Source organism: Podarcis pityusensis (assembly GCF_964106645.2).
Source record: "Podarcis pityusensis genome assembly, chromosome: 10".
Lineage (NCBI taxonomy): Eukaryota > Metazoa > Chordata > Lepidosauria > Squamata > Lacertidae > Podarcis > Podarcis pityusensis.
This window is the reverse complement of record NC_138035.1, coordinates 41,025,247-41,049,653: the sequence shown is the minus strand read 5'-3', so window position 1 is coordinate 41,049,653 and position 24,407 is coordinate 41,025,247. Positions and strand designations below refer to the sequence as shown.

Below are 24,407 nucleotides of genomic sequence, written 5' to 3'. Positions count from 1 at the left end.
ATTTTGTTGTAGGTGTCTCTTAAATTCCATTTGTGTAAATGGTAAACAAATGCACTACAAAGGGGGTGGGGAATCAAATGCTGTCCATTTTTTCAGCATACTATGCCTGAGGAAAATGGTATCTTCCAAACCTGCTTCCCTGAGGGCAGGTCTTTTTTATTATTAACTTCTGAGTAATCAATTTGTTGTCCTGTTTTCTCTTAGTTGCCAGTTACCAAGTTTTGGAAATCAATTCTCTTGTTAAACTATGCACCAGTTCTGTAATTTATCTCTGAGAAAGAAGTTACTTTTTAAATAGGTGAATTTACCTTTAAACAGTTTCCAATCATTGAGACCACTCAAGCCAACTAGTGGGCAGTAATAAATAGCTAAATCTCCTTACAGAGCAAACCTAACCTCTGATATGTGCTGCTGGAAAGGGGTTGGGATAAGACAGAGGTCTGTCTTATCCGAGTTATCCACAAGCTGAAACCACAAGCTGGTTTGTGAAGCTAGCAAGTTTAGGATCCTGAAACGGGGCATTATGAGGGCTGGGTGGAGAAGAACCAATTGTGGAACTGCTGTATCCAAAGCTGATACAGCCTTCTCAGAATGGCCCAGTGCAGCTGATCCCCCCCCCCCAAGTTCTACTCACGTGCCTTCCAGCAAGCCTTGTGGTTTTAATTAATCTGTTGCTCCACCCGGATATGAATATGGTTTGCTCTGCTTGAAAATCTATTTAGCAAATAGTTAAATCACAAAGCAATTTCAGCTTGTTTGAAAACTATGTAAAGTTATATCTATCTATCTATCTATCTATCTATCATCTATCTATCGCTCTATCTATCTATCATCTATCTATCTATCTCTCTAAGGTGTAGAGATGTAAACCATGGATCTGCATTAAATGTTTGCAGCAGTTATTACTGCCTATTTTTAAAATAATATCATTATTGTTGATTAATTGTAAAAAAAAATTATATTTATACCCCCTCTGAAGAATTGTAGGTTCCTGATGTGATTTCAACTGAACTTTAATTGTCTCCCCTTCTGTTCCAATAGACAAGCTAGCCTCAATGAAGCAGCTGAGAAGTATTATAAAATGGCAGCTGAGCTGAGACCTCATGTAAGTACTTCCGTAGAGAGGGATGCACAGTTCAAGCCTGCTATGCTTATAGTAGTGCAAGAAAACGTGCTATCCTGAGGATAATTTAATTTTGTGACTGTTTGATCTCTAAGCCTATGTTGCAAAGGATAATTTAAGAGATAATTTATTCATTATTAATATTCTGATGAAACCTTTAACATTTGTCAAATCAATTGCTGCAGACAGGAATCTTGATGCAGTGTTTAGAAATGCTCAATTTTCCGCTTACTATTTGTATGTTTTAAATTCAGCTTCTTGGCCTAGATTTGAATCTTAAAAAGCATAGGTAGTTGCTGAAAACAAATGAAAAACAACATGCATGAACGCCAATGTATTCATTAGTTTTTGGAGGGAAAATGAAAGGAAATGGATTGAAAATTTGTTAATTTTATTAAATTGCTTTACACCAGAGGCATTATTTAGCACTGAAAAAATAAACTGCAGTGCTATCTACAGTTCATAGAGAGGTCACAGGGAAGGGTGAAAGGGAAAGCAGTGAAATTGACATAATGGAAAGCACTATTTATTTTAGATAGAAAAAAGATTGTTTGCTTCTTTTTAAGGTTATAGATAACACGAGGATCCTTTTCCATACATAATTGAAATGTGGCAATTCTGATGTGCTGGTGAGGGAGTGGGTACTAGTATGTTTAAAAATAGGCAATAGGATGAAAAATATAGAAGTCGCAGGCAGAAGAAATTCAGCTATCTCCACCTGAAATTAATGGGTAGATTATAGGATCAATTTTTATATAATTGCCTATATAAGAGGCCCCCTTTGCCCCATCTGTTTGAAATTTGACATGTCTTGTATAGGGGGTGTTATTATTGACATAGTTTCAGAGGATTGCCTGGGCCTTCTATTCTGCTGCCTGTAACTTTGGTGTTTTCACTGGAAACCAATGGAAAAAACTAACTAGTGAATGAATGCAATTCAGATTAATAGAAACAGAAATGTTTCTGAACATGTGATTCAGGTGAATGAACTATGAGATCTATGATACTATGAAAAAATGGAAACAAATTGAAAAACAGTTCACCCCCCACCCTGTTTGCTAGGGGTGGAACAACCTCTTCCATTTCACCATATTCTCTCAGTCCAGTTTTACTTGAGTGGGCATGACTCTGTGGATAGCTACAGGTTGTTCAATTAATCATTATTTTACACTGTGCTAATGTACCTTTTGCCAGGGTTTTAATACCACACATTTAAGGGAAATGCAGGGCAGTTCCAATCTGCGTGAGAAAGCTTGACTATAGAATTCATGTTGAAGGTGGAATTCATGCTTCATGTGTATGAATTGCTTTTCCTGTTGTTTTTTGTAAGTAACATTAAAATGTTTAGAAACACTTCTAAAAAGAAAAGGAAAAAATGTCTTTTAAAAAATGTATTTGTTATTGAATAAGTGCTTCATTCCTGGATTAAGTTTTAGGCATCATTGTTTAATATAGTAGTGTGGGATGCTGCTATTGAGGTTTCCTGCCTCTCCATCTATTGCCCCGGACTCCCTGCTGAAATTTTTTTCATTCTGTAGCCATTAAGCATGCTCAGTACTAGCTGAGGTGTTTTGGTGTGAGGGGATATCCCCCCTCCCACATATTTTACTTTTTTTTAGTGCTTCTGGAAATCTTAGGGTTCCCCCAAGCCTGATCATTTGTCTTCCTTGTATGTCATCCCATTTTTGCCACAGCACTCTTGGCTTGAACATCAGAAATAGACGGAATGATTGATCCTATTCAACTAACTTGTTTTGACTGAAATAGTTGCCATAAAATGCTACAAAGCTTTACAGAGCGGGAAGAAAGGATACTTGGTGTTAGATGTCAGAAATAGGCACTCTAATAATAGGATATTGCTGGTTTATAATGCCACGCTTCAGATGTTCTGCCCAGAGCTTTTGTCAGTGAAACTGATTCCTTCTGGCTAAATTGAGATGTGGAAGGGAAGAAAGGAAGTGCCTTTTCTTCCCAACTCATTTATTACAGTAATACAATAAATTGTTGGAAGTGTGCATAGGTTAGTAGCAAGTGTTAAAGACTACAGGTGACTTAAGGTCACTTCATATATTATATTTTTAGGTGTACAGTTAAGTCCAAGAGTACACAGCACAATGTACAGTGTGAATGCAATACATTTTTGCAAGCACATGTATAAGACAGGTATACTAGGCAGCAACATCTTTCTGTTCAGTTTACACTCAATACTTAACCCAGATTTGTCCCTGCATAATGTATTAAATCACCTGTAAATTGGCATCTATTTCCGTTTCCTCCTACTTGCTGGCTTCTATGTACCTATAGGAAAGAGTTTCTGAACCCCCCCACCCCAAAATGAATGGATGAGGACATTTTTGCAGATCAGAATGTATTGATTCAGTCTCAGTCAGTTTTATTGCGCATAGCCAAAGGCTGCCACAATGTACACAGAATCATTCAACAATTAAAAGAAAATATGCTGGATTAATACAAAAACTTAAAACATTTATATTATCAAGACATTACCTATTCTAAACAGAGCTATAAAAATACCTTAATATACAGGTTAATACATTAAACAATAAAATTTATAGGCTAAAATTATCACATGGCCACTAATATATTTTTTTAAAATGTTAATTAATACAATGTGCAATTATATTCAGAGTTTGTGATAAAGATAGAATATAGCTTGATGTAGATAGGGTCAGATAAATTCATCTCCTTTACAGTTGGTGGCTATCTTGGCTATATAATTTGCTCTAATTTTCCTAGTGGCAGTTGCAAAGGGGTGCTACACACCAGGTCACATACTTATTTGTGTCTGCGAGGAGATATAAAATCATGTCAGAGGGGTTCTGGCCAGGGGACCTTGTCATTATAGGTGCTAAAAATTGTTCTCTTGCTTCATTATATAAGGGGCAGCACAAGATATAATGCATAAGGTCCTCAACCAGCTCTTAAAACTATAAAGTATGGAAGGCCTAGCGGGGGGCTGGCAGTGCTGGTGTCAACCTCTCTTAATGTATTGATTCTAGTCTTCACCAAAGCTTTGCAGAGCAGAACGTAGAAATTCTGCTCATTCTCAGAAAATTTGTGGCCATATGAACCTTTAGCGGCATTATCGGAACATGTAGTCTGTTGCAAAGTATTATTTCTCTATGATTGATAGAAATGCCTCTTCAAAGAAAGTTTATCTGGGTTTTTTGGTCACCACAATTTGTAGTGTTCCTCAATGTATTCATCTCAGGGACAAGACCTTACTGGTAATTCTTGTTGTATGTTTAGAAACCAGGATTAGTTACTTTAAAAGCATATATTAGGCTAGTTTGTAAAAATCTAACTTCCTTCATTCTAATGACCTTTTCAAAAACACAAATAGCTCAGTTGCTAGAGCATGACACTCTTAATCTCAGGCTCATGGGTTTGAGCCCTGCGTTGGGTAAAAGATTCCTGCATTGCAGGCAGTTGGACTAGATGACCTTTGCGATCCCTTCCAACTCTGTGATTCTCTAACTCGCATCTTCAAAGTGAACCCTATGTCTTTGTTGGATGGAGCAGTAGTTCTCTAAAGAGGCAACATTCAATGTCTGGTTTTTTTTTACGTATGAACTAAAAAAAAACCTTCAAAAGAAGGTTACTGAAGCTACCCACACATCTGCTCTTAACAAGGCGCTTTGAAGTCTGGCCTCTAGAATATCAAATAAAAGCTTACTAGATTATAGAGTTTTTAGCCCACAACCTTGGTGCATTCCTTATGAAGATGCCACAGCCTACAAGCTATCAACCTCCTGGTCTCATATCAGTCCAGCTTACAAACTTCAACTTTTGACAGCTATAAACTTACGCCTTCACACCTTGTCAGATACAGCTGTTTCCACTCTACCACTTCAAAAAGCTTTGATTGAATATCTTACTGTAGCAACACACACAAGTGTGCACCCACCCACCCAAATGAGAGGCTTGGGATTAGCTTTGGGCAAAACAAATGCAGCCTACACTGTATAGCTTTATTGGGAGATGGAAAGTAATTACAGCTTGAGGGTTCCATGTATGTAAATGGCCAGTATATCTTGAGCACCTTGAAATGTGTTTTTTTGTTCAAAGGTCTAGCAAGTAAAGCAGTCAAGCTGTATTGCACAAAGGCAGTCTTACAAAAGAATAAAAGGTCTCTGCCACGCATGGAATTTCCCAGCAACTTTTTGCCTAGCTTTCTGGTTTCTATTACTAGGAAACTATGCTATGTTAATAACCCTCTTAATAAGAAACGGATTGCGGTACCTCCTAATAATGATTATCATGTGCTGTCTTCATAACTGATGGCACTTTCTATTTCATTACGCGTCCAACTAATTAAAAGTCCGCAGTGCTTTTCTCCAGCCTGAATCAAGCAGCCCTCGTCATGGGGGGGTGCTTTGAGGAGAAATATTGATCATGCCAAATTTACTCCAACCATTTTAAAAGAGCGTCCAGTGTGTGTAACTGTTAGCATATCAGAATCTGGACTGGGGAGACCCAGGTTCAGATCTCCACTCAGCTGTGAAGCTTATCCGCGACCATGAGCCAGCAGCCCCTGCCTCTCAGCCAGATCCACTTCATAGTTAGTGCTGAAATAATTATGTATGTTGCCTTCGTTTTCTTGGTGTGATCAGTCAGTGACTATTCATCATGATAGCTGTGTGGATCTCCTAGGCAATATGCCAACGACCAATAACTCAGTTGGTAGAGCATGAAACTTAATCGGAAGGTTGTGGGTTCAAGCCTGGGTTGGGCAAAATATTCCTGCATTGCAAGGGATTGGACTAGATGACCCTTGTGACCCCTTTGAACTCTGCAATTCTGTGAATCTATGAGTACAAGGTGCTGGGGTGCAACAGCAGGAGAAGGCTTTTGCTTTGCAGGACCTCTTCCATATTTCTTAGTTATTCATGGTTTGCTGCTCTAGGAAGCAGGATTCTAGACTAGATAAACTTTTCATCTCAGATAGCAGAGTTCCTCTTGCCTTGTTTTGCACCTTATTTGATAATACATTTGAAAGTTATGAGATAATATACATACAAAGTTATGAGTAGTCATTAGGCTAAGGGGATGATTGTTCATAACTTTTAAAATGTGATGGCTATGTAGTCATGCTTGAATAGGAAGTGTAGACTGAATTGGGCACATGCCTGTGCTTTTTATTTCTCACCAATTACTCATAATCCTATAACAATTATGCCCACATAATTTTCTCTCCAGAGCCGTGGTCTGTGCCTTTTGAATGTACCCCTCAGTGTCAATCAAAATAAAGTGCAGCAAAATATAGAGGTCACAGCAGTACATCAGCATTTCAGAAATAAAACCATCTATTTGAATTACTGCTAAAAAGAATCCAGCTAGATTTTCACCCCTTGTAGAGTATTTTAAGTCTTATTTCGAAAACAGCCCCATTAATTGATTAGATGATGGAGAGATTTCTTTTAAAGCAAAGCGTCATCTAACTGCTCGTTCATTAGTGTGCTTTTGTGATAATATTCTAAACCCTTTCTTCTAAATTATAGTATATGTATTTTTTGTGTTTTTATATTGTAAACCACTCTGTGACCCTAGAATGAAGGGTGGCATAGAAATTTAATAAATAAACCAATGTGTTTGGTAAGAGACAAATGCTTAGTGTAGTAGTATCTGATGGAGTTTGTTTGTTTGTTTGTTTATTGAATTTATATCCCACCTTCTTCTTCAAAGAGTTCAGGGTGGTAAACATGATCCCCCCTTCCTCATTTAAGTCCTACAACAACCCCATTGGGTAGGTAAAACTGTGTGGCTGTGACGGGCCTAAAGTCACCCACTGAGTTTAATAGATGAGTTCATATTTGAACCCTGGGCCCTTGGGGCCTAGTCTGGCACTCTAAAAACCACCACATTGGCTATGCAGGATAGCGGAGACTATTGTTTAGGCTTGGTTTTAGTCTGTTGTTGTTGTTGTTGTTAAAATGTAATGGGTTTTTCTTGTCATATTAAATGTTTTGATGACTTTTTATGGACTAGATACCATTTTGTGAGGTGATTGCTCTAAACAGTGGTACAGAGCTCTTCTAAATACATAAATATTCTATTTGCAACAGTCTGATTTCAAAGGGCATCCTGAACCACTCCCTCTAAGGCCTAGTTGTCATGAACAAATCTTGCCTGTATAGTCTCATACTGTAGGTGGTATTACTCAATTGTGTGAACGTCCACCCACCATTCTGCAATGATCCCAGCATTGTAGAGGGTTGGGATAGATGACCCTGGAGGTATCTTCTAATTCTGTAAGAGGGGTACAGCCTAGAAACAATTTACTTCTTCATTTGCTGTTTTTGAGAACTTGGTCCCAAGAAATGTGGCTATCCTAGTCATATATTTAAGTCCACATTCCACTTTTCTTTTCCCCGATACCTTTTCCTTACAGTAGAGTGCTACACATCTGCTCCCCCCCCCCTTACTGGTGTAAACGTCTTCAGAACTGAAACAGTTAAGTTTGTTTTCTTTTTGCTGTATGTCACTATTTTTCATAATGGACCCCGCTGCTCTGGCATTAGGCAACTGGCCAAATTAAAAAATAATTACTACATTAAACAGAGCAAGGGCACATGAAAAACAGGCCACGATTGAAAAATTTAATTGGAAAACCACATGCAGATACTATGAGTCTCTCCATGTGATCTTATTACATGGAAAAGAAATTAGCAGCTAGTTCAAAAGCTGCTGACCAGGAGCTCAGCTCCACCTGTGTGTACTGGAATGGCATACAAAATACACATCCTTTAAATAGCATTGAAATGTTCCAGTGTTATGGTTGGAAATTATCCTGTTCAGTAGCTCTTCAGTCCTTCTCACCTTTATGTTTTGAAGGCTTGGTTGCTGGCCAGCACCTCTGGTGTATCTGGAGAACACTGTTTAGAGCTGGAGCATAGTTGATATCATAGGACCATAGAATTGTAGAGTTGGAAGGGACCGTGAGGGTCATCTAGTCACAACCCCCCTGCGATGCAGGAATCTTTTTTTCCAGTGTGGGGCTCAAACCCACAACCCTGAGATGATGAGTCTCATTCTCTACCGACTGAGCTATCCCACCTGCCTTTTATATTTAATATTTCACAACTACTTTGCTTTTTTTTTTTAAAGCAATACATTACATGATGTGAAGGAAATTAACTTTTTTCATAGCTTCTGCTTTTATGGCTTGTTGCATACTGTATGGGAGTATGTATTTTACTAGTCTGTTTGGTTGGGAATTATTGGGTTAACTCTCTATGCTTGCCTTGCCCTGGGGCTCAAATTTATCTTGCAAATTGACTTCTTCTTCTTCAGAAACAAAAAACAAAAAACCCCTAACCTCAAAATCTTCCAGTTTTTGTCAGATTCATGGAATTATTGTACATTCTTTATCAGGGCAAGATTAAGCTAATATAAGGTTACCAGATTTTTTCCAATGAATCCAGGGACACTCTTCAACTTCAATTGATTTTATATGGGGACTGATTTGTAAACCCGGGGATGTCTGGTAACCTTAAGCTAATAGTACTTTTCTGTTGAAATAACTACAATAGACTTTAACTTAATGGACAGAGAGTACGAAGATCAAGGTTGCCACTTAACTTAAATCAAAACCTAGGACCATTTCTAGCTTGATTGGCCTAAATTTTAAAAAGACATAAAGTGAACTGATGTATATTCATGTTTTGGTTTGTTTCAGTTTTTTTTTAATTTCTTCCCCGCCCTTTACACTAAGTTCTCCCAAGGCATCTTATGATAAAAATAGTAAAAACAATGGAATAGATAACATAATAAAAGCAGCATCAGATAAAATTTTATGTGTTGGGGGCCAGCAGTAAAGTAAGTAAAAAGGATGGGGTTGGGGGAAGGGGAGGGAGAAGTCTTTGGGGTCTGTTTAAAGGCTGTTACCTCAGGTGTCACATTACTACTAACTGTTTCATTTGATAAATATCACTGCCATGTTCTGTTTTGTAGTTTGCATTTGGAAATGCAAACAGTGGTCCATTCATGGAGTTCTTGAATATTCATGTTGACAATCATTGTGATTCCGGCTCAGGTCCCTGTCCCTTTCCCAATCCTGGTGCCTTTCTTCACAAAGCTTTTCCTGAATCACAAAAGATGCACCTGTCATGTACTGTCAGCTCTCAATTAATCATCTCTGCCCAAGTTTTTCTGCCGCGCAGTCACATTGCTTAAAGTGGTCAGCAGCACTCTGGAGAGCTCTGCTCAATGCCCTGGTTGGAGAACACAGAGAGCATTTTCTCACACCACATTTCTCTCTCTCCTACAGAGAGCGACAGAAACAGAGAATTGCTCTCCACACGCAAGCGAAAGGTGGGAACTGTCAGGTGGAAATTTGAGTGATGTGAATGGCAGAGCAGCTTTGGGCCAATGCCTCTGACGTTTTTGGCCATTAGCATGTTACAAAGATTTGGGCTGTAGCTTAGTAGCAGAGTATCAGCTCTGCATGCAGGTCACAGGTGTGAGCCTCAACATCTCCAGATATGACTAGGAGAGGCTCCTTACCTGAAACCCTGGAGAGCCACAGTACTGAACTAGATGGGCCAATGGTTTGGCGTAGCACAAGGCAGCTTCATCTGTTCCTGTGTGCGTATTTAGCTATTTTCTCCTCATAGCCTCAAGTGAGTATGAGAACATATCAATGAAAGTAGAGCTTGGAGAGGAATCTTGCAATGAAGCTATCATGTTCATTGACAGAAACGGTTTTGATGGACTAGACCAGGGGCCATCAAACTTTTTTAGCAAGGGGCCGGTCCATTGTCCCTCAGACCTTGTGGGGGCTGGACTAATTTTTTTTTGGAACGAATTCCTATGCCCCGCAAATAATGCAGAGATGTATTTTAAATAAAAGCACACATTCTGCTCATGTAAAAACACCAGGCAGGCCCCCAAAATAACCCAGAGATGCATTTTAAATAAAAGCACACATTCTGCTCATGTAAAAACACCAGGCAGCCCCCCCAAAATAACCCAGAGATGCATTTTAAATAAAAGGACACATTCTACTCATGTAAAAACATGCTGATTCCCGGACTGTCCGCAGGCCAGATTTAGAAGGCAATTGGGCCGGATCTGGCCCCCAGGCCTTAGTTTGCCTACCCATGGACTAGACTGCTAGTTGTACTCGCAGGATTTGTGGAAATTCTTGATTATTGGCAGGTTGCATTTGATCTTAGAATGTTACTTTTTTAAAAACCGTTTTCATTGTCACTTTTTTTAATGGGCTTGTCTGTTTTAACTAAGCATACTTTAATGTGCTTATGGAGTTGTTATTGTGGAATTTAATTACGTACGGCTTGAATAATTGATTTTAAAGCTGTAAACTGCGTAGAAGCCTATAAGTGGTACATAAATTAATAAATAACAAGAACAATAATAATTCATAAACCTAACTCCTTTCTCGGTGGCTTGTTTTAATTTGAACCATATTCAAAACATCAGAAGTACGATAGCAACTTGAAATTCTTTGTGTAAGTGAGAGTACAGAACTGCATAATACAAATACAAATGATCTTGCAGTTCGTGTACTTCCCAGGATCAGCGTGTCTCTGATCATACTGGCTCGCAGTCATTCCGTTCTACCTCTGGTATTTGTTTTGCCAAGCTATTACAGCTTATGGCATCAAATGTCAGATATTGCAGAAGTTGCAAGGTTGCCATTGATCTGAATCACATCTTTCATTTGATAGAACTCTCAGCTGCTAGAAAAAAAGCTACTGTCTGATAAATCCAACAAATTGCTAGATGTGAAAATGATTGAATTGCAGGTTTTAGGAATGAAAGCACAGCTTGAGACCTATAAACAAAAAATCAGTGATTTGAATATGCTTGCATTTAACGCCAAATGGTTTGACAATTGCATGCAATAATTATGGGCTGTATAATCCTGAAAGTATTTGGTTTAGAAAGCCAGAGGAGTTTAATTATAAGCACTTTGTGAGGTCCATAACACATACGTTAGAGTTTTACTTAAAAAAAATATTATAGCTGCAGTATTTAAAAAAAATAGCTGCAGTATTTTTAAAAAATATAGCTTTTATCATTGTTTGGTAAGTTTTATTATACTAATGAAATAATATTTTTAAATATGCAGCTTGGTTTCCATATGGCTTGAATGAATAATTGTGGAGAGTATATTTAACTGTGTATCAGAGCTCTCAGTGCATAGCTATTGCAAAAACTGTAGGCTTACTTTTACTGTAAATGTTCCCTGGGGATTCCTAGGCTGCCATGTAATACTTAGTAGTTTAAAGTTTTGTATTCATACTTTGCCAGTATATAATCCATTACATAAGAAATTTGTACAAATGTAAATGGCAAATAGCTTTCACCAGTTGAGTATATTTGAACAACAGTCGCCCCCGCAAAAATATATATATATATAATCCAAGTTGGAAGAAAAGTTTGGAGGATCAGAACCCAAAAAGCATGACGTTCATTTCATGGTGCTAAGAAACTGTTCTCTTTGGATATGGTAACTTGAAAAAGTAAAGTAGACTAAACCAGTTCCAAGATGCTTCTCCCTGTTAGGGTTGTATGTCAACTATCCATTATCTGTTGAAAGGAGATGGTCCAGAAGTAAAGATCGTTACAAACAGTTCCATCATGTACAGAGCATTTCTTTCTGTGCTTTCCTGTTGTTTAAAATTCAGATTCCCACCCAGAGGCAGGTAAAGGTGAAGGTAAAGGACCCGTGGACGGTTAAGTCCAGTCAAACTTGACTATGGTGCTCATGCATTTCAGGGAGCTGGCGTCTGTTTGCAGACAGCTTTCCTGGTCAGGATTTGTGTGTTGTAGTTCCTTGTTGGGGATCGGCACCTTCTTTCTAAAGTAGCATCCCCAATAACCTCAAGGGCAGCCTCTTTGTCCCAGTCTAACTCTGAAGGTAACACTTTGGGGTTTGTCAAAAAATAAATGCCACATCCGAAATGATTCAGCTGTGCACAGTTCTCTTTAGCAATAAAAAGAAGCTGTTGACATTTTGATTGCTTTGGAAAATAGCACACTGCAGCATGACAGTGACATCAGTAATAAAAGTTCAAGTGAAAATTCTTGCCGTCACCACAGGAGGATTAAAAGGCCTGACAGCACATTATAACTTGGTCATCGGCAAGATGAAGCAGGGCCACCATGAGGAGCTTTCATGCTCGGTGATGCTGCCTGCAGATAAATCTTTTTCATTTTCTCCTTTTATTACTTCATTGCGCTTTATCAAGCCACTGTGCATGTTTTCAATTAGCAAGCTGAAACCTCCAAATGGAGATCAGTTGCTCTTTATATTTAGAAGAGGGAGCTGTCTAATGACACGGCTAAAATATTTGGGAAGCGTGCTTTTCAGAGCATTAAATCTCATTCAGCTGCAAAGGCCTTACAACTGTTTGTTCTTTAAAAAGAAAAGAAAACCACCTGACTGAGCATGCCTGATGTGAACTAATGACACTTCAATCAGTTTTGGAGAGTGAGGAGATTTGACCTCTATTTTATTTTTTATTTTTTTCACTAAACCATGTTGATTGTTTCACCCAGCAAACAAGGGTATTTTGTTTACCAGAGAGAAACTTGTTAGAAATGGGGAAGGGGAGAGAGAGGAAGTCGGATATCTTGCCAGCATATTTTAATCACATATTCTGCACTGGAATGCAGAAATCCCTCCCTCCCTCCATTCATTCCTGGTCAGGGCGAGAAATCTGACTTTCCATTTAATGGCCATCCCACCCACCAAGGCATGCCTACAAGCACCCCCGCGCGCACACACACACACACACACACAATTTAACAACAATATATTATTTTTCATTCTTTTGTATTTAAAAGCTCTGCATTTCATGTTTTTTTGAAGGGAACTTTCAGTATTCAAATATTAAAGTCGTTTCTGTGTCCTGAAGATTTTTCACTTCAGTAAAGTTCATCAGTGAGCCCCCTTAACTAGTTCTTAAATTAAATCTATATTTAAACTCATGGATTCCAAGGCATAAGGTGCATCCATGAAAAATGGACATCAAGGTTATGCTGGATCACCTCTTCCCAGCCATTCCAAATGATGCTGAATACTCATGAGATTCACATCTTGCTGCCAGGGGTCTGTTCAGGAAGGGCAATCCTCAGAAACACGGAAAAGCCAAGATTGGGACCAAATGTACCTTATAACTCCGCAGGTCACACAGGTAGAGGAGGGGCTAGCTATAAATGTTGGATAGCAGCTCCCTATAGGTCTCCTTTAAAGTTAAAGGGACCCCTGACAATTAAGTCCAGTCGTGAACGACTCTGGGGTTGCGGTGCTCACCTCGCTTTACAGGCTGAGGGAGCTGGCGTTTGTCCACTTCTGCAGACAGTTTTTCCGGGTCATGTGGCCAGCATGACTAAGGTGCTTCTGCCAAAACCAGAGCAGTGCACAGAAACACCGTTTACCTTCCCACCGGAGCAGTACCTTTTTATCTACTTGCACTGCATGCTTTCAAACTGCTAGGTTGGCTAGCTAGCTGGGACCGAACAAACGGGAGCTCACCGCATTGCAGGGATTCGAACCACCAACCTGATCAGCAAGCCCAAGATGTTCAGTGGTTTAGGCCAGCATTTCCCAACCTTGGGCCTCCAGCTGTTTTTGGACTACAACTCCCATAATCCTCAGCTAGCAAGACCAGTGGTCAGGGATGATGGGAATTGTAGTTCGAAAACAGCTGGAGGCCCAAGGTTGGGAAACACTGGTTTAGGCCACAGTGCCACCCGCGTCTCTAGGTCTCATTTAGGTAAAGGTAAAGGTACCCCTGCCCGTACGGGCCAGTCTTGACAGACTCTAGGGTTGTGTGCTCATCTCACTCTATAGGCCGGGAGCCAGCGCTGTCCGCAGACACTTCCGGGTCACGTGGCCAGTGTGACAAGCTGCATCTGGCAAGCCAGCGCAGCACACGGAACGCTGTTTACCTTCCCGCTGGTAAGCGGTCCCTATTTATCTACTTGCACCCGGGGGTGCTTTCGAACTGCTAGGTTGGCAGGCGCTGGGACCGAATGACGGGAGCGCACCCTGCCGCGGGGATTCGAACCACCGACCATGCGATTGGCAAGTCCTAGGCGCTGAGGTTTTACCCACAGCGCCACCCGCGTCCCAGAGGTCTCATTTAGGTATCCCTAATTTGGGGTCTCTGAATTTATGTCTGGGGCCCAGGTTGCATCTGAGTTCCCATCCCAGCTCCTGCTGATGAGCAGTCTCTTAGCTTTAAGCACCCCTCCAGTATCACAACATATCTGCTGCAGATCCTGCTTCCATACTGGCTGAACCTTTGCTTAAGCTCAGGTTCGCTCAAACATCAGGTACCATGAATGGACCTTAGACAAAACGTTAGCCACCCAGTGCATTTTTTGTTGTGCATGGCCTCCCCTGCCAGGAAATAACAAAGGACTAAATGCCTGGACCATTGGTCCGATGGCATCTTCTTGAATTTTTTCTCTGTGGTAGTAATTGTCACATGGGCAGCAGACTAGCAATGCATGTTTGTCTTCCTATTCAGAACACGCTCAGCATTTAACAGAGGTGTGCAAGGAGTTTGGCCTTGTATGTGGTGGTGTCTGTAATTGTCTACCTATAAGCAGGGAGCTAATTCAGGCAGCAATTTCAAATAATTGTCAATGGCCCGAGGGTAGTCTGAGTTAGCATACAAATTAAGACCTTCCCTGGCCCTGTTCGAGATGGAGAACAGCAGAGGCAATGGGAAAGAAGATTGCATTTTGGAGTGATAGAGTATATGACTTGAACATAGCAGGGAGACAGAATGAAGAGATGGAGTTCTGTTGGCTGACAGTATAAAGGCAAATGAGGAATTGTTCAGAAGAGGAGCTGTGTGGGAGTGAATGGAGAATGCAGGATGTGGTCATATATGCTGAAAAGAGAAATACATAAAAATCAGCCAGTGAAGTGGGGAGACCAAACTGTGTGAGAAAAGGCAGGACAGGAGAAGCAGCAAGATTGAAGCCCTCCAGATGTTCCTACGCTCTCATCAGCCCCAGCAAGCAAAGCCAAAACACCAGGGTTGATGGGAGTTGGAGCCCAATAACTTAAATTCCCCACCCCTGCTGTAGCGGAACAGAGCATGGCACTACCAACTATCCCTAGGAGTCTATAATGCTTGTTGCAGCACACAAATCTGATTCCTGAAAGGTGGTCCTTCCACAAAGGATTCTAATTTGGGTTCAGGGTGTACTCTTTAGCCTCTATAGGCCACTCCCCATTTATGTGGAGGTTACGTTCTGAGGCACCGCACACTTAAGTGAAATTGCGTATACTGGAAACACCATTGAAAAAGCCTGCTAACACCCTCTAAACCTCTGGAAATCTTTGAAAAAACAAAAACCTACCAACTCCACCACAATTGCTCCCTCCAAACCTAATTGCTCAAATTCCAACTCTCTACAGCAGGCTTCCTCAACCTCGGCCCTCCAGATGTTTTTGGCCTACAACTCCCATCATCCCTAGCTAGCAGGACCAGTGGTCAGGGATGATGGGAATTGTAGTCTCAAAACATTTGGAGGGCCGAGGTTGAGGAAGCCTGCTCTACAGGCCTCAGACATCAGTGCAAAGGCTCCTAGGATTGCACTTGTGAAGGTCGTGGGATTGCTAGACACTGTTTTTGCACCATTTAAACCCTTTTTGCCCTCTTTTACAGCCGTTTCTCCCCATTTGTGCCACTTCTGGGTTTGTGACCATGTGCATGCACACAAATGAGAAGTTGCCTGTACTTTCAAATGCTATATTTCCCCTTTTAGTTCACTCCTTAACCTGTTGCTTGTTAAAATTCTGTTGCGTAAAGGACGTTTTACTTCTTAGGCTGAACCAGTTGCACTCCAATATTTGCTTGTGACCCTTATCATGTGCATTTGCTACAGTACCAAAGTGGCTGAGCTCACGCACCCGCTGGCGAACAGTTTTCTTTTTTTCTAGCACAGCAAAGTCTGAGGAGTAAGGCAATAAGTTTCCAAAGCCTAAGCAAATGATTAGATGGGAATTCTCTAATAATGGAATAATTCCTAGAATGCCATAAAGAGACTTCCATTAAAACTCTAATAGGACTTCCAGCTGGCTCTGTTTGATGCAAAGCCTCCGTCTCCAAAAGGAAATGAATGAAGAAGTCGGGTTTCCTTTCATGTGGTGTGGAGGGTCATTTGTTCTGCGGTTGCAGCGAGTTCCACACTATTGCGCTGGTAGCTGCTGACTGGCACCACTCATGTGCCGTAAAGCTTCTTCATCTATCTTAAATCAAAGATTATGTGTTTGGAGAAAAGCCCCAGCAATTGTGGCGGAGGCTTCATCGCGTTCAGCTGGCAGAATGCGATAACACTGGCCTGAGCAGACAGGTGCCATCCATTCTTCTGTCATCCGTGAGCCACAGAGAGAGAGTGTGCCAGTGCCAAATCTCACGCACCACAAAGCAATGTGGAAGAGTTGCTTGGCCAGGGCGTGGTGGTGCTGTGTGGATGCTTTCAACTTTGTGTCATCTGTGGGAGAGGAATGACTGTTTCCTTCAGAGGTGAAAACGTCTAAGCTGGGTGAAAATGTTAAACAAATAATATTTCAAACAGGCAAGCACAGAGTCTGCAGAGATGTAGTAAGCAATTTGCATAGTTCCCCATTTCTAATGTTAAACATGACTTCCACCCCCCAGAAAGATATCTACTAAAGCTAGGTGATTAATTTATTACATTCTAGGGTTGCCATATTTCAAACAGTGAAAATTCAGACAGGAAAGGTTTGGGGTTTTTTTGCAAGATCACAAAAACATTTTCCGCTTTTGAACTATTTTAAGGGGAAATTGGCAAAATCAGCACTGCCAACATGGGCTATTATATGGCCAGATTTTCCCAGACATTTAGCCAATTTCCGGACGCTGCTGGTGAATGCGATATTCTGGATATGTCTGGAAAATTCTGGACGCATGAGAACCCTGTTACATTCTTGGTTGAAGTGAAATATGCAGAGAGACAAATGAGGAACGTCCGTGATTTAAAAACCAAGTAGAATTCTTATCTTTAAAAGGTGTCTCACATTTCTTTTAATCTGGTGCTCCAATACAGGCCTCTTGAAGTTAGGGACTTCCTCCTCACTTCTGCCCATCTCTTCACAATATGTTGATATTGAGAATGAGCTGTTTCTCATTTTCCAGCAAGGCATCCTTCAGAGGTTCTGAGTGCCATGATCCTCTGGAGAATTAGTTGACAGGGGAAATGTATTTTCTCTTTGGGAGAGATTTAGAATTGGTTCTGTTCAACGTAGGATATGCCTTACAAAAAGGAAGTGAAACGAGCACAAAATGAACTTTCCCACCTCTGTAATGCGTCCTGTTTTTGTAACATCCTACTGTCACAACAGTTGTTGCTCCAGAAAAATGGAGCCAATCCCAAAATTGGTCTTGCATGCAAAAGATTGCTTGAAAATTCAATCTGTTGATTTCATCAGATAAGAATGGACAAGATTCAGCCCTCCTAGATTTTCACACTTAGGCTGAGAAAGAGATTTTCACCCAAACAAAATTAGCTGTCAACTCTGGAGGTGTGTTCCGTTTTTCCTCAGCCCCTGTCCAATAGAATGGTGTGCTTTCACATATTTCCAGACAGTTCATGGGAGATGCTTGATTTGTTAAGTCTTGCTTTATTTTCATCTGTGTGTCATAGATGAAGTACCCCTTGTTTTCTGTTTATGATATTATCTCCTTTATTGTGAGTTACTCATGCATTGTGGATATGACTTGCTCTGTGAAGTATCTATGCTGGGGCAGAAAGCTGGGCCAGATGATATTTGTGTCAGCTTCAGAACTTACAATTCAACGAAAGCTGCTGGTTTATTAGCTATATTTATAGAGAAAACAGGCTGCAAATGTCAACTAGGATAGCGTGTAAATATAATCTGAAATAACATCTAAAACGAGTTTTCACTTTATTTGATATTTAACCTGCTTTCATGAGCTGAGAATGAAAAAGCATGATATTTTCGATACATGTAAACAAGATTGCTTTCAGAGCTAGCAGTATGGTAATCAGGGTGTTGTGTACTGCATGGAAATAAAGGTACTTTATGAATTCATTTATTAGTTCTCCTTGTTTACAATGTTTGAGTAGAATGGCATGCTGGCTGTACTGAGAAATAGTGCACGTATGGCAGGTAATACTACTGTTAAATTCTAATTCCCTGACAGAGAGAGAAAAAACAATTTAGGCTTATGTTGCAAAAGCAAAATGGTAGTCTATGTTTTATATGCCCAGTGTTACCTGGTTTGGTTTGCAAAGGGTAAATTCTTTTGCTTTACCTCTTTATTTCCTCTTCCACACCTCATTTTCCAATAAGAAGAAAACAGGATTAAAGAGGACTGTACCAGTTATATACATATATTGGGTGAAGTCTCCTTCCTGTTCTCCCCATGAAAACCAGCCACTTAACCCCCCCCCCCAAAAAAAATACTGCTCTAAAGGATTTGGAGAACTTCAGGGTAGAAAGAGAATCCAGACGTCCCATTGCGTAAATGAATTTTGGCTGTGCAAATGGGTGAACATCATTGGGTGGTACCCATTGATTTCTGGGAATACGTATGCCTGTCTCAATTGGAGCTTCATATTTTGTACACATTGAGGGGGAGACTGGCAAAGAATCCAATAAACATCTGGAAAGGGAAGCGCTATTTCAATATTTTAACCGTCATGAAATACACTATGTTGTTTATAGCTCTATGCCAATTATTATAACTTTGTTATTTCCTTTGGCATTCCTAATTCCTTTGAAATTGCCTGGCAAGTACATGTGGGATTTGAGCTGCAGAGAAGAAATACGTGCATCCTGAACTTTAGTTACAGTTTTGCCATGAATCTCAGTGGCAATCAGTTTTCACACTGGTAGTGGTGGGATATGTCTATGATATGTTCTGGGTAGTAGCGTGTGGTGGTGTAATGATAATTAACCTTATTCATTATATCTTCCAGTGTAGACCAAGTTACATGCAATAGTGCCTTTATTTTAGGCTCTAAAACAATAAAGTGGGAACAGGACATTGGTCGGACTCAGCTCTATGGATCCAAAAATGCATTTAGGTCACAACTTGGCTAGCTGCAGCAATTCAATTTTGCTAGCCTATTATTTGGTAGCAAGCTTTTAATGAGATTTCAGCTAGGAAAACTTCCTTGCCTGGTGCAGAATTTTGCTGTTATTTCCTACCCATTTTATGGAATAGGATGCCAGACGGTTTTGTGGATGACTCTTTTAAATGTTTGTCTATAATTACTTTTGATTGCCAGATTTCAGTTAAACGCCACTTGTCTTAACACTAATCAGAATAATATGATCATCAGCTTTGCACTTTGAAAAGGAACAAAATAAGCAAGCCTTTAGCTATTACAATAATTTATGAAATCTTTGGGTTGATTTAAAATTAATTACCTCTCACGTCAGCCATCAGACTGGCACTGCCTGACCTGTATTACTACATGTAATACCTGTTGTTTGGTCATCAATTTGGGATGGGAGTGGGACGAAAACCCTCCCATGTCTACACTACACAGTGCCATGTCTGATGCACAAAGCCCTATCTAGCTCAGGACCATTTCTTAAAAACCCTGTTGATCACTGTGCTCTGCAGTTGATGGCCTCCTGCAGATACCATCTTCTCAGGAGGTCTGTTCCACACGATACGGGAAGTGGGCCTTTAGAGTTGTGGCATCGACCCTTCGGAATGCCCTGCCCATAAATATTAGTCAAACACCATCTCTGATGTATTTTTGGCACCTACTGAAGTCCTTCCCCCTCCAACAAGTCTTTTGACCTGAGATCTTACCCTTTCTGTATCTGAACTGTAAATGTTTTAAATATATTTCATTGTTTCATCATTTGTTGTTTGCTGTCCTGAGCTCCTTTGGGAGTATGGGTATAAATTTAATAAATAAATAAAAAATGCGGTAAGCAGTAAATCAGCCCTTGCCCTTCTTCCCTTTGCATGCATGTTAAATTGCTTCCTTGAAAGTAGGCAACAAAAAACATGAAGGACTAATTTGGAGACTTTGGTAAAGGTTATCTAGAGAAAGAAAATACAAAATAAACTTTTAATCATGTTTGCTTTCCCCTTTCTTGCTCCAGTATCCAGCTGCCCTAATGAATCTGGGGGCAATTCTTCATCTCAACGGCAAACTTCTGGAGGCAGAATCAAACTATCTCCATGCCCTTCAGTTTAAACCAGATGATGTCATCACACAGTCAAATCTACGCAAACTCTGGAATATTATGGAAAAACAAGGCTTAAGAACATCTAAAACATGACCTGACATGAGATGGAAGGGGGGAAACCCAGAACCTTTCTTTGCAAAGGGTGAAAGAAGTCAAATCCAGAACAACTTCCAGGGTGCTATTTTGTTGAGTGCTCTTGTTGGACTGCACTGCAAGTGTTGAAGGTTATAATTGCTGCTAGGAGAACCTACAGGGCTGCTTCTTGGTGTGACATTTTGATAATGAGAGAAAGGTGGAAACTCTCTCAGGAGTTTCATGAAGGACTTGATAGTTACTCCCACAAGCATAAAAATGAATTAGATTTGAAACGAGCACTTGAAATGGGGGCCCTTTCGAGCATATTTGCCAGGCCATCGTAGTCATTTTCACATTGCTCATTTTCATGTGGTTTCTGGTAGAAAAATCATGCTGGCCTATATAACATCCATCCAGTCAACATGGGATTTTAGTAAAGGATATAGACTGGCTTAAGTTATTTTCTGAGGCTGTAATTCATTAAAATGTATACTAAAACCCAATGTGTTTGCAATTTGTCTTAATATTGTGTATCTCCTTAGGGCTGCCTGCTTATCTGTTTCACAGATGAGTGCAACCATTTGAAAGATGAAACACAATTTGCAATCTATCTTGACAAGGGCACATTTTGTTTCAGCCTGTTGTTAAGAACATTATTTGAAGACGTTAACAAATACCTTGTTAGCTGTGTTTTGAGGGGAGAAAGCAAGGGGCAGCATTGCACTCACCCAACAGAAATGTCTCCAAGCAGGAAGAATTAAGGCTGTAGATGTGATAAACACAACCATGTTTGTTTTCTTGTGTAGCTGCTTTGTTCCTGTCAAAAAGTGGGAGTGGTCTAAAAAAAATTGAAATGAAAAGTGTGCATTGAAGAAGAGAGCTGAACATTCCTCAGAGAGCTTTCCTCCGCCACCTTTTTTATTGCGCTTTAAAGATTCAGGCAAGTTATACCAGTTTAACTCACTTCTGGGACTGGAATCAGGTTGCAAAAAAAGTACCCCGAGTGATGGAGAAGGCAGGTTGCAAGGCAGGAAGTACAGATGGGGGGAAATCTTATACAATTCACACTTTCCAGAACAATCAGATCCAAAACACAGCCATCCTTCAAAATCGGCACTTTTCCGAATTTTGCAATGCAGTTCTACAACCAAATAATGAGCACAAAAATGGTTATAACTGAGGGGAAGTGATGTGCGCAAAAAAAAAAAAAAGTTTCTGAGGTAAAATTACATACAAATAGGTGAATATTAGGAGAAATTTGCACTGAAATTCTGGTGAATTTTCATGAGAGCAGTTTAGAAAAATCCACAATCTGATGTGGAGAAATGTGAAGATGGGAAAGATGGAAAATGGAGAAAAGCCAAAATTGTTAGATTTGCCCATGCCTTGCAGGAAGAGGGTTCAGTTTCTTCTACTACCATGCAACTTTTAAAAAAGAAGAGAGTCCCACACATGCACACGTGCACACACACACCACGCTTTAGATGCAAATGGGACAGGCGCATGAAAAAGAAACATGGGGGAACTGTCACATTTAGTTTGAGAGCAAGGGACTGTGTAGGACCAGCTGGCAGTGGCACTGCTCTTGAAATTATGCTGACGACGGTTGCATCCATCCACACAGTATAGTCCTTTAGCTTGAATATACCATGCCTTGTGGCTCAAACAGGACAGTTGTCAGCATCAAGCTGATACACAGCTACCTTGTGCCGAAGCGCGCAGTGCAGCCGTGTTCCTGTTATTACTGTCAAAACAGAATGCTATCCTTTTACTTGCATCTCTGCCTACGGAGCAGCTACATGTTACTGGAACAATTTGAAGACGTGTGCAGTTGGTGAATATGTTTGCGAAATGTTAGCAATGAGATTTATCAGCAGTTTGTGGGAAGGGAAATATTTTGCTACAGGCAGCAAGAAACTAAAAGGATTTAATGCTTTTAGCATCTAGCAAATTCACAGGGTGTTAGACCGAAAGGGATTATGTGACTGACAATGGTTGCCAATTATTTTTGCATATGCTTAACGTTTTTACATACAGGGGGGAAAACATTTGTGCAGTTTCCAACTCAATATTGCATCTTTTTTTCTTTCTTTATCGCAATAAAGTGGCACCATTCATTTTCCTTAACATTTCAGTTCATTTGGCATAGTTATTACAATCTGTATTTTTTTAAAAAAATATTTTAAAACATATTAGACTGATCTGTGCTCTTTCGGCCATTTACCAACTTCTTTTATTGGGTAGGCAGGTTTTTAAATGACATAATAGGATCTATTTCAACATTCATTTCAACACAAGTGGACATAAATTTAGGCCAGGTTCCGAAAAACAATTTTAGGCATGTCTGAGGGCAATTTTTTTATTTTTTTTTACTTCCATGCCGTAGCACAAGCTGCTACTGAAACTCTTTTTTTGTTTCAGTGGCCATTTTCAATGGAAGGTGGGGCTGCAGTTTGCGAAATGTGTTTTTTGTATCCTGGCCTTATATCATGGAATACCCTTGAAATGAAGATTATTAAGGGAACTCCCATAATCCATTATGTGAAAGTTTCCTTTGACTTGAGTATCATTCCGTTGCTGCCTACTTCTGGATTAATATATTGTTGACACTCTTTATTTTTCAACTGAAGCAAAAAATAAAGTCATTACCTAGTGTTTCACAACTGTTGTTAGCCTTCTAGTTTGCTTTTCACGCTGTGTTTTTAAATGTTTTGAGGTTTGTATTGGTGCTTAGAAGGAATTGAGAACACATTTATTCTGTGCTGTTTAATCACTTCAGCTATCTTAATGTATACATGTTAAGGAGTCTTGCAATATCTCTCTATTGGCATAACTACTATCTGTCACTGTTTGTAATAGCATTTTGCATTAGATGCACTTTGTTTTTCTTTTAGCAAGCTTGGTAATCATAGACCATCAGTTACAAGTGTCTTACAACCCTCTCCTCTGTTCTAACTTTTTGACCTTCTGCAGAATCAATGACCTTTGGACTTGGCTCAAGGTGAAAGCCTAAACACTGCTGTTTAGGAAGGAGGAAAAAAATCTTACAAGTTTGAAATTCAACATTTCAGGTTAAGTCATATGATAACATATTACAGTCTTTAGTACTACAGCCATCATTCCACACCATATTTCTGAGCAGCTATAAGAATAAATGCTATATTTACCTCTAAAACCGCTTCTTCTTTTTTAAATTGTAATCCTATGCATATCTACTTAGAAGTAAATTCCACTGATTTCAATGAGCTTACTCCTATGTACACGTGTGTTGGATTGCAGCCTAATTGGCATCCCCACATGGCTCAAATTTCAGCTTTCAGATTCAAGTACAACTTCCTGATTATAACATATCACTGTTGCTCTAGCTTCTCCATTTCTTGTGTTTCATTCTTTTTTTTCCACATTAATTGCACAAAAACAGTTCACACTTTTATGGTGGCATTGTCTGTCTCATTGCAAACAACGACAGGTGGAAGGTTTTTTTTTAAAAAATAAGATTGTTCCATGTTCCTCCATACATTTTCACTATGGGGCTGGGATTTGTAACTTTCAATTTTGGAATAAGTTTAAATTGTTGTCTCTGCTCAGGGATTTGTGGTGGATATTGCAGACAGTGCTTAAAAAAAAGAGCACAAGTTTACTAAATTAAATTTTTATTTTTTGAGAACTGTTATTTGTATAAATTATCAAGATTTGTAGGCTTTCCTTTTTGTAGACATGATTGTTTATGTGCCAGATAAGAAAATCCTTTTTGTTTTCAGTAATAAATGATTGATAACAAATACTTTGCACATGCTGTCATCTATTGCACTCGATATTATCGCAAAACGAATGATTCTACCCATACTCAGTTTAAAGAAGCCAACATTTGGGAAGTAAATCACTTGCCAGAACTTCAGAAAGTACATTTTCATGTACATTTAAAATAGGTATGTGTCTGTCTTTGCTTGTGTGTGTGTGTGTGTGTACTACAGTTATTCTAAAAAAGATTCATCCCTA

At 39.8% G+C, this 24,407-nt stretch overlaps 1 protein-coding gene across 1 annotated transcript in view; it reads left to right on the top strand.

Annotated features, from left to right (window-relative positions):
• TMTC2 (transmembrane O-mannosyltransferase targeting cadherins 2) overlaps nucleotides 1–23,892 on the top strand; it is a 181,286-nt gene extending 157,394 nt beyond the window's left edge. The window contains exons 11-12 of the mRNA XM_080971472.1: nucleotides 1,042–1,105; nucleotides 20,247–23,892. Coding sequence (XP_080827598.1) covers nucleotides 1,042–1,105; nucleotides 20,247–20,426 — 244 coding nt within the window. The 3' untranslated portion in view covers nucleotides 20,427–23,892. The remainder of the gene's footprint in view (nucleotides 1–1,041; nucleotides 1,106–20,246) is intronic.
• Nucleotides 23,893–24,407: the final 515 nt, after the last annotated feature.